The sequence below is a fragment of the Podarcis erhardii genome (assembly GCF_964252035.2).
Source record: "Podarcis erhardii genome assembly, chromosome: 7".
Classification (NCBI taxonomy): Eukaryota; Metazoa; Chordata; class Lepidosauria; order Squamata; family Lacertidae; genus Podarcis; species Podarcis erhardii.
In genome coordinates, this window is record NC_138511.1 from 28,801,786 (window position 1) to 28,812,263 (window position 10,478).

General features: G+C 45.2%; 1 protein-coding gene across 3 annotated transcripts in view; it reads left to right on the forward strand.

Moving 5' to 3' along the window:
• ACOT7 (acyl-CoA thioesterase 7) overlaps positions 1 to 10,478 on the forward strand; it is a 65,820-nt gene that overhangs the window by 44,853 nt on the left and 10,489 nt on the right. For all 3 annotated transcript variants that reach the window (XM_081871253.1, XM_081871254.1, XM_081871255.1), the window contains one exon: positions 10,291 to 10,475. In XM_081871253.1, coding sequence (XP_081727379.1) covers positions 10,291 to 10,475 — 185 coding nt within the window. The remainder of the gene's footprint in view (positions 1 to 10,290; positions 10,476 to 10,478) is intronic.

Here is a 10,478-nt window from a genome sequence, read left to right on the forward strand (position 1 = left end):
ACACAAGAAAACATTAGTAGGGTGTGGAAAGGAGCCCCCCCCCCTTGACTCGGTGACATTTACCTTTGAGTTGAGAAGCAAGCTCTTCCCTTCTGACTGTCAGTTGCCGCGTTGACTTTTGAGCATGTTCTGTTTCTGAAAGCTTGACTGGATTAAATTAGCTCTCAAAATCTTTATGGGATAGAATGTGGGTCAGAGGTGTTTACCCCTGCGTGGAGAGAAACAGCCTCCTGAAAGGCTGACTTTTCCAACTCAATGTTGGGTCTATGACTGCAGTGGAAAAATCCCACAAATTTCAGCAGGAGTTCATAGAGTTCCAATTTGGCGTTGTTCTCTTTGAGCCGCCAGCTTTTTCCTGGCAACATTGAGGCTAATCTGAGATCTGTAATGAACACCCCTGACCTACCGCAATAAACCTTTTTTTAAAAAACAACAATACACACATATGCACATAACCTTCTATCCATTAAAGCTGGGAGAGAATTTAGTTTGCTCCAAATTTTAAAGCTGGCATATCTTAATTCACACCTCCCAAACCTAATACACAGATGGGATTGTAATGATCCTTTAGAGTTTGCTAGACGGTTCTCTCCTCAAAAAAACATACAAAAATGCATTTGAAAAAGGTGTGTGTTGGGATAAAATACCTTTCAAAGCTTTAAATAAAATACTTCATCACAATACCTATCTAAATACATATTTAATTTGTGTGTGTGTGTGTGTGGATTTCTGGTTTTTTGTTTTTTTTTAAAGAAAATTGCAGATTAATGTGGAAACAGGGCAGGAGAAAATTAGGATTAAACAATGAGAAATTGACAATTGGCATAGTGATCTGTTCATTCCTGCTTTCTGAAATAGGAAGTGATTAAAATGACCCAGCCTGACTTGCCGGTTCGTGGGATGCCTTGTTGTCGGCAGGGCTGTTCAGCCTTGCAGGTATTAATCTAGTGCTGGGAAGCCAAACCCTTCCGAAATGGAGATGAGCTTCTTGCCTAGCCAGGCTGCGTGCTCTTCCTTCTCAGGGGTGAATTTGGAAAAAGCAAGCTGCCTTTTGCTCCCACCCACACAAGCCGGGGCGCACAGTAAGGAATAATTGCCGCTTGTCTGTCCCTTTCCCAAGGCAAATTCATACCAGAAGTGACAGCTCACCAGCTGCAAGTCACTGGGGTGGACGCCTTTCACAGCTGACTTTAAAATTACATGAACCCTGGGACTTGCCTCTTTCTCTGTCAATGTGTTGGTTTTTTAAAAAACCTGAAATTTATTATCCAAACTGGGCATTTGGACATGGAAGCAACCAGTTGGGCAGGGAGGGAATGCGATTTCCCTCCCATCTTCATGTTTTACATCTGTGTTATTTACCTATCACACAATGCAGTTGAGAATGGAGGCGTGCAGGATATGTTCCTTTCTTGACATTTTTATCTGCTTTCTTTCTATGCTGGATCACCAAAGGTAATGCTTAATACCCTAGAGATTTTGTTTGTTTGTTTATGTTTATACTACTATGCTGGAATCAGATAGGCCCCTGTTCAAAAGCAAAACAAAAACCAGTTTTTTTTTGTTTTGGGGGGGCATGTTTGTGTGACAAGGTATTAAGGTTTGCTGTTTACAGTAAAGTTGGCAAGTTATGCAGGGTTTGGAAGTGATACATTGCTAATTAATTTGTCCCCTTCTTCGTATGGTTGCTGGAGATACGAATTGAAAAAAGCAATACATGGGGGCTAAATCCTCAAGTAAACCTTAGCTGCTGCTTCAAGGAACTGTTTTGTTTAGATGAGAGTTTCACTACTTTGAAAACATTTAGCTCCTCTCTTCCCCCCTCGCTGACACCTTGGTCCGGCAGCGTTGCATTCCCCCACTTACATTAATTGTGGTCTAACTGGCCACAGTAACCTTCAAAATAGCAAGTTATTTGTTCTAATTTTTGCACTCAGGGTAAAAATGCTGAGCATTCTAGAATGCGGAAGCAGGAGATGACCAACAGTGCTGATCCTGCCTCAGTTGCTAGCACAAAGCCATCCAAAACACACCGAAAACACTGAGTGGTTGCAGAGCAGTTTGGTACGTTTATGTGTTAACAAATAAATCTGCTGCCACTGCTGCAAAATTGTTGGGGGTCTTGTGCGAGGGCGGTACAAACCATTTGGGTAGGCCATGGGTTAGCTGCCACTTCCCTACACAACTTGTGTCTTCACTTCCTGTCCACCTGCCCATCCATCTGCTTTTAGGCCCCACGAACAGCACCAGAGGCCTCCCTTCTTTAGGCACCCCTGCCAGGTGAGGTGGGTGGTGACTGAAGAGGCTGCTTTGTCCCCCGTGGGGAGCCCTTCGTGCAGAACTCTCTTCTGCAGAAAGACTTGATGGGGGCATTAATTTTTTTAGGTACGAAGACTTCTCTCCCCCCCCCCAATGACTTTTAATTGTTGTTTATCTCTGCTGGCTGTTGCGAATGTGTTAATGGAGAGATGTGTGATTTCAGGCCCAAAAATGGCCCCCAGAACTCTCTTATCAGCCGCTCAGAACTCTCTGCAGGCCACACCCCTCATTGGTCCTGCTCTGCACCCTCCTGACATGCTTTTGCCTGGCTGGAACATGTCCTTGAACTGTGCTAATGGCTCCTGCTTCCGTGGATGGAGAGGGGTGTGTTCATGTGTATAGAGACTTCTGTGTGACTGGAATGTAGCCTATTGGGAGGAAGGTTAAGAGCCACATTATTTCATCTGGCTTTGACCACCAGGGTATTGGATACTTTTGTTCACAGAAAACTCCATGAGAAATACATACACCCTGTGCAACAAACTCTGGCATGACACATTCTGTGACTGAGCCTCCAGCTGCGTGTAATTCCTTTTGGAGCAGAAGAAGACAATAATATTGCAAGACGGCTTCCACACCTCCTGGGTGTCTTTGCTCCTGCCTTTACCTGTCTCCGGGGTATTTGCTATAGAAAGAAATGAAATCATGAACCTGTTAAAATTTTGCCCAAATAGATTTTATGAAGAAGTATTAGACATGCACTGAAGATGAGCTGCCCTTGTGGAGAAATACCAGCAGTTCCCAAATGTTATAAGCATCTTACAGCTAAGGGGGTGCTGTCAAGCTTGGCGTTAACCAAGTAACATCTAATGTGTTTGCAGAGAATGCTATCTGAGTGTGCCATCTTGTTACAGAGCTGAGAAAGGTTCAGATAAGGGCAACGAGAATTGCCAAGGGATTGTAGCGCCGCCTCTATGAGGAAGCGGTTAAGCATTTGATTCTTTTAGTTTGTGGGAGAAGGTTGACATGATGGAGGTGCATAAAATTATGCAATGTGTGCAGAGAAGTTCTTTCGTAATAAGAATTCAGGATCATATTGTCAAATAAGAACATAAGAAGCGCGTGCTGGATCAAGCCAGTGGCCAATCTAGCCTAGCATCCTGTTCTTACAATGCCCAACTAGTTGCCCCCAAAGGAAACCGGCAAGCGGGATCTGACCACAAGAGCACTCTCCCGCCGTGTGGCTTTCGCTGTAGAAGCAGAACATAGCCATCATGTTTAGTAGCCATTGATATCCTCCATGAATTTGTCCAACCCTCTTTTAATTGAGATTTGGACTGTAGATTCAGGACAGACAGACACAAACGAACTGTCCATTCACACAGTGCAGAAATTTGTACTTCACTGCCATAGGGTGTGCTCATGGGCATCTTTAAAGAAGGATTAGACAGATTAATGGAGGAGGATGTATTATCTGTTATTATTTGCTCCCTGATACTGAATGGTACCTCCATGTTTTAGAGGCAGGGTGCTGCTGAATGGCAGTTCCTGCAGGTCATCAGTGAAACTAAGGGATGGTGGCCTCAGTGTTGCCTAGCGAACTTCAGTGATTTCAGACCTGGCTCCTTCCTTGAACCCAGACATGCATCTGGGGACTCACTTCTTATTTCACTCCCCCACAGTATTTCTGTGGTACTGGTGCTGCGACCAATCTTAGACCAGGCTGCAACCCAACTGTGGGACAGCCTGGGGCTCACCAGATGTTTTGAGATACCACTCCCATCAACCTTAGCCAGCATAGCTGTATGATGCTGGGGGTGACAGGAGCATGACCCTGCTGACCGAGGCTAATGGGAGTTGTGGTTCCAAACATCTAGCGGGCTCCAGGCTGACTTGGGCCACCCCTCTCAACAGCTGGAATTCTGTATCTGAGGGGGAGGGGTGTCTGGCACTAGCTGTATTTTTCCTTTTCCAACCAGATGTGTGTCTGGGGAGGGGGAGGGGACACACACACACACACACACTGTTCTGGGGATCAGTCTTGTTTGCTTTCCATGCTAAGGGATCCGTTTCCTTTCCTTCACATCACAAAGGAGGCTTGAAATTACAGATAATAGCATCTCTTAACAGATGGAACCTGCTGTTTCTCTTTTAAATGTCAAAACTGATTAGGTGCTCTTATTCAATCGCAGAGATGTGGAAAAACCATCTGACTTTACTGTTCCTCATCCATCCCCCCCCCCCCCCAGTGTGTGTTTTAACGATAGTCATGTGTTCTGGATTGGCTCTTTCCCTCTCTTCTCTCTCTCTCTCTCTCTCTCTCCCCCCCCCTCCCCACTCTAATGCTTAAAGTTGCAGAGTAGGCTGTTCCGTGCATGAATAAAACAGCAGATTCAGGCTGTTAACCTAAAAAAGGGAGGGAGTGCATGGGAGCACAAATCTACAACCCAAGTTTCAGTAATTCAAAAACAAGCCTGACATTTGCAGCCCGTCAGGCAAATGCACAGAGGGTGGTGAGGCGTGGCGGAAGAACAGGTGCTGAAATGAGCAGGCCAGAGTATTCCAAGATGTAGGCAGGGTCTTTGTGTTTCTTGACTTACGTGGTGGAAGGAAGTGGGCACCAGCCTATAAATTTGACTTAATAATATGATTTAATCAAATGCCTCCAGCCAGGATTGGTGTGATGTGCTCAAGGCTGAAATGTGCACCCAGCTGTTTGGCGCACACTTGCCTTGGGATGCATTTAGCTTAGGTGTACTCTGAGTAAACCACTTGAAATTAATGGGCTGAGCAGGTCCAACACTGAATACAGCATGTCATGAACCTATTTTGAAAGGTTTTGCCACTGCATGCCTTTTTCCTCCAACGCTGTTCATTTTACAAAACAACCTCTTGTTGTCTCTTCCTGGGGTGGTAAAGAGCGACTGCTTGAGAGAAGTTCCTGTGCCCAAATGGATCCCCCTGTCAGCTACAATCCCTCGGCGGGTTATATAACGTGCGTGTCTCTGGAGGAGCATGTTAGGTTGATTCCTGGGGTAACATGTCAGCGCTGTTGCAATGAGTCTTAAAATCAGGAATGGTGTGAAAACAGGAAGAGCCTGTGGGTTCAGGCCAAAGGGGGCTCATGTAGTCTAGCATCCTGTTCTGTCAGTGGCCAACCAGATGCCTGCCACACGCATGACTTGAGCACAAGAGCCCTCTCCCCTCCTTTGCTTTTCAGCAAGGTATTCAGAAGTGTTGCTGTTTCCAACTGTGGAGGGAGAGCATAGCCATCATGCTTAGTGACCATTGATAGCCTTATCCTCCACGAATGTATCCAGTCCTCTTTTCAAATCATCCAAATTGGTGGCCATCGCTGCCTCCTGTGGGAGTGAGTTCCATAGTTTAACTATGATTTGTATTCAGGTAGGTAGCCATGTTGGTTTGATGCAGTCGAAATATATATAAAAATATATAAAAAATGTCCAGTAGCACCTTAAAGGTAAAGGGACGCCTGACCATTAGGTCCAGTCATGACTGACTCTGGGGTTGTGGCGCTCATCTTGCTTTATTGGCTGAGGGAGCCAGCGTACAGCTTCTGGGTCATGTGGCCAGCATGACTGAGCCGCTTCTGGCAAACCAGAGCAGTGCACGGAAACACCGTTTACCTTCCCGCCGGAGCAGTACCTATTTATCTGCTTGCACTTTTTGGTGTGCTTTCGAACTGCTAGATGGGCAGGAGCAGGGACCAAGCAATGGGAGCTCACCCCGTCGCAGGGATTCAAACCACTGACCTTCTGATTGGCAAGTCCTAGGCTCTGTGGTTTAACTAACTAAGTTTGTTCTTGGTATAAGCTTTCGTGTGCATCTGAAGAAGTGTGTATGTACACGAAAGCTTATACCAAGAACAAACTTAGTTGGTCTCTAAGGTGCTACTGGACAATTTTTTTATTTTATGATTTGTATGGTGAAGTCATTTCTTTTATCTCTCCTGAATCTTCCAATATTCAGCTTTGCTAGTAGTTGTCCATTCATGTTGTGAGATAAGGAGAAAAACAGCATACTTTTATAAGCTCTCCCCACTCCTTTTCCCGTAATGCCAGAACCCAGGGTCAGCCAGGGAAAATATCTGACAGCAGAAGCAGAACTTAAAAATTAATTTGCAGAATTCACTGGCAGAAGGTGTCACGACTGTCCATAGCATAAGCAGCTCATGAAGTCACCCACACAAAGTTCAGGGTGCTAATTCTGGTGTATAAAGTCCTATACAGCTTGGGACCCAGGATACCTGAAAGATTGTCTTGCCTCTTATATAAATAATCGATCACTGTGCTCTGCATATGAGGACCTCCTGCAGATGCCATCGTTATCAGAAGCTCTGTTCTGCATAGTGCGGGATTCTAGCATTTAGCGTTGTTATATGTACCCTTTGGAACTCCCCCCTACTTGAATATTAGACAGGCACCGTTTCTGCACCTACCAAAAACCTTCCTCATTCAGCAAGCCTTTTAAGCTGAGATATTTCCCACGCTGCATCTGTATCTGGGTATCTTTTTTTATCACTTGTTCATTGCCCTGGGCTCCTTTGAGAGGAAGGGTGGGAAATACATTCAACAAATAAATAAAGCCCAGACCTCCTTAGCCTTCATCAAGGCGGTGGCCTTATGTCTCTTCAGAGTATGGAGCCTCCATGTTTAGAGGCAGTGTACCTCTGGGTTCTGGTTGCCAAGCAACAGCAGCGAGAACAGGATGTTGTTTTCAAGCCCCCCTTGCAATCTTTGCAGAGGTATCTGATAGATTACTGTGGGAAGCAGAACGGCGGGCTAGATGGGTCTGTCCTAGTGGGCCATGAGTCATCCCTGTGTTTGAAAACCTCACTTGAGTGATTGCTTGACATCTATTTGCAAAGTCTAAGCCAGCTTTGGATAATCTGTAGGGCACTTAGATGAACAAATTAGAGCACAGAATGTATAGCTTTTGCTGGAAAATGGTACCTTTCTGTTAATTTGCCCCTCACCCCCACCCCGGCTGCTGCCATGGAATAAATGATGGTGCTGCAAACTAAAAGTTCACCGTTAATGCATTTTTGGCTTCATTTAATTAGTGAAAATGTGTTTATCCTACATTTCCGTTTTGCTTGTTTATGTTTTGTTTTTAAAGATCAAGATGACTTATGACACACTTAGTATGTGCATCTGAACAAAATAATAGAAGCAAATGTTACAGAACAAGCGATTTGTCATGGCAGATACAGTAAATATAAAATCAGGAGGGTTGCGTGTTGGTCCCTAAGATACTCCAAAAATCTACAGCCAAATGGGACCAAGCCAAATGGGTGAAAATTATGGTACACTTTCAGTAGATAGGGTTTTTGTAACAACAACAACAACAACAACTATTAGAATTTAATTACTTTTTAATAATTATCTTTTATGTGTGTTTTTAGCTTTTTGCATTTTACCTGTGTTGTTTCAGTCCATGTGAGCCACCTTGAAACCTGGTCTGGGGGGAAAGGCAGGCTCTCTCTCCCCCCCCTAAAGTTCTCCAGAATTCTTGTTCAGGCAAATCAGAGGCAGAGAGAGGGGGGTGGGGGTATAAAATAGGCTGAATGTTGTAGCCATCAGGTCAGCTTGTAGAGGCCTGGGTTCCCAGGGGGAGACTGCAGGCTGAATCATTCCCCCCGCTGTTCTCATGTACTGTATCCCCAGTACTGTGGGGATACAAAAGCAACGAATGTTTCCCATTGTGTGTGTCTGTGTGTGTCTGTGTGTGTAAGGACCATGGTTTACTGGTGCATCTGCAACAAGCAAACCACAGTCAAGGCAGTTCTGTGGCCTCTCTGCTTAGAAGATCACAGGTAGGTCTTGTCAGCATGTTTGTGATGTGTTAAGCAGGGTAGGACACTAACCCATGATCAGCGCTGGGCTGCTGCCACAGCTGAGCTGTGAATTGAACACAGATTCCCCCATATCATAGAACTGTAGAATTGGGACCCTAGGGTCATCTATCCCCTATCTCTGCAATGCAGGAATCACAGCTAAAGAACCCCTAGCACACAGCTATCCAAACTCTGCTTAAAAACCTTTAAATGTGCTTCCATGTGAAAGCCCTGCAGATATTTGAAGCGTGGTCAGGGGTCCCTTTACCTTTACCTATTGTATCACCTCTCAAAATGAGCTTTGTATCCGCTGAACTTCCGCTAACTTTTCAGGGCCCGCATGCAGTTTGCAGATTATAATGCTACTTCTGACGTCTTGCTCCATCACCCTCATGTTAATTGCTCGGAACCAGCCCATGGATTTGACAGCACAATGGCATGAAACACCTTTGGCATCTCTGACAAGGGTCAGTTTTTGCAATCTTCCCTGGTTGTGCGGCTCCCAGCGATGCCCATGAAAAGATGCCCAGAGCTGCTTCTCAGGAATTTGCTGACTCGCTGCCAGTGCCTTCCTTGCCCCAGCACTGGACAAGATCTTTGTCTTTGGAAAAAAAGAAGTTATAAATAAACAAAAAGCTACCCAAGCTGGAGTTGCCCTCTTACAGCTTGTTTCATTTTATTTTATAGTGTTTATAGTGCCTGTAGCTTCTAAGTCAAGCTCTGTTCTACTGGTTTTTATCTAGTACAAATGATGACATCAAACTGGAAATTGAAAAACAAACCTGCTTTAATTGGTAAAAGTTCATCTTGTCATTAGGATCCAAACAACTTGCAGAACTTTTTTGGGGGGGGCAGTTAAAAGTACAGCTTTTTTCCACCCTAGATAGCTGCAGACAATACTATTTAACAGCTTTGAGCTGCCAAACTCCACTTGGCACCCAGAACCCTTCCCTGCTCCCCCAGCTGGCTTTTCATTGCTGGACCTCTTGCACGTACCTAAAGTGCTGCTGTGCATGGCACTGACATGAATTCCACTGTTACTGATTTTACCCTTGGTAAAAGACTTGCTTTGAACAGACAAAGCCTGGTGTGGAGGAGAAGGCTCGCAATGGCTGCCAGCCACAATGGCTATTCTCTTCCTCCACAGTCAGAGGCAGCAATGCAACTGAATGCTGGTTGCTGGAAGCCAAAGAAGGGAAGAGGACTCTCTCATTCAGATGCTGCTTGTGAGTTTCCTAATCAGGCATCTGGTTGGCCACTGTGAAAACAGGATGCTGGACTAGATAGATCCCCTTTGGCCTGATCCAGCAGACTCTTCCGATGTTCTTATAGAAGCATGGAATTCCTCCTTGGGACCCTGCTATTTAAAAGGGAGCTGATTGACCTCCATGAACCCACATGAGGTGCCATAAGAGAGACTCCCTGAGCTCATCTTGTGTGATTCCCTGCATCAAAAGTGCTGCTTGGCATTCTGGCCCCTCACCTGCCCTTTCTGCCTTCTGTTGGAGAACCTGGTCGATTTCATAAAATTTATATACTGCATGATTGAAGCGAATAAAAAGGTTTACAAAAAGAATAAAACAACTAGATTATTAGTAAAGGCAGTATCATTTTTTTAAAAAAAATAAAAACCAGCAACAAACTTGAAAGACATCTGCATTCTAAATATCTGGGTAGGCTTGTCTAAACCAAAAAGCTTTTAGCAGGCACCAAAAAGAGTACAGTGAAACTGCCTGCCTGGTGTCAATAGGCTAGGAGTTCCAAAGTGCAGGTGCTGCCATGCCAAAAGATTGATTTCTTACAAAAGCGGAACTGATGATGCTCCTAACAATGCCAGTTCTGCAGATCGAAGTGGTCGAGTGAGCATATATAGGTTAAGACAGTCTCACAGGTGTAGACTGGTCCTACGTTATTCAGGGCTTAGTATCCCAATAGTAACACCTTGAACTTGGCCTGGGAGCAAACCTGCAAACAGTGCAGATCTCTGAGCAGAGGTGCAGACAAGTCTTTACTTCTGTCAGCAATTGTGCCTCAGCATTCTGCACGAACTGCAGCTTCTGGATCTGATGCAAGGGAAGCCCCACGTAGAGTCCACTGCAGTAACCCAGTCTTGAAGGTAACCCAGGCATGAACTACTGTGGGCCAAGCTTGATGAACTCCTCTGTGTCTTGCAGGCAGCGTGATCACAATTTCTGGGCGCATGACCTTCACGAGCAATAAGTCCATGGAGATCGAGGTCTTTGTGGATGCTGACCCCTTTGTGGACGAGTCTCAGGAGCGGTATCGGGCTGTCAGTGCATTCTTCACCTATGTGTCCCTAAGCAAGGAGGGGAGGCCTCTCCCTGTCCCACAGCTGGTGGTA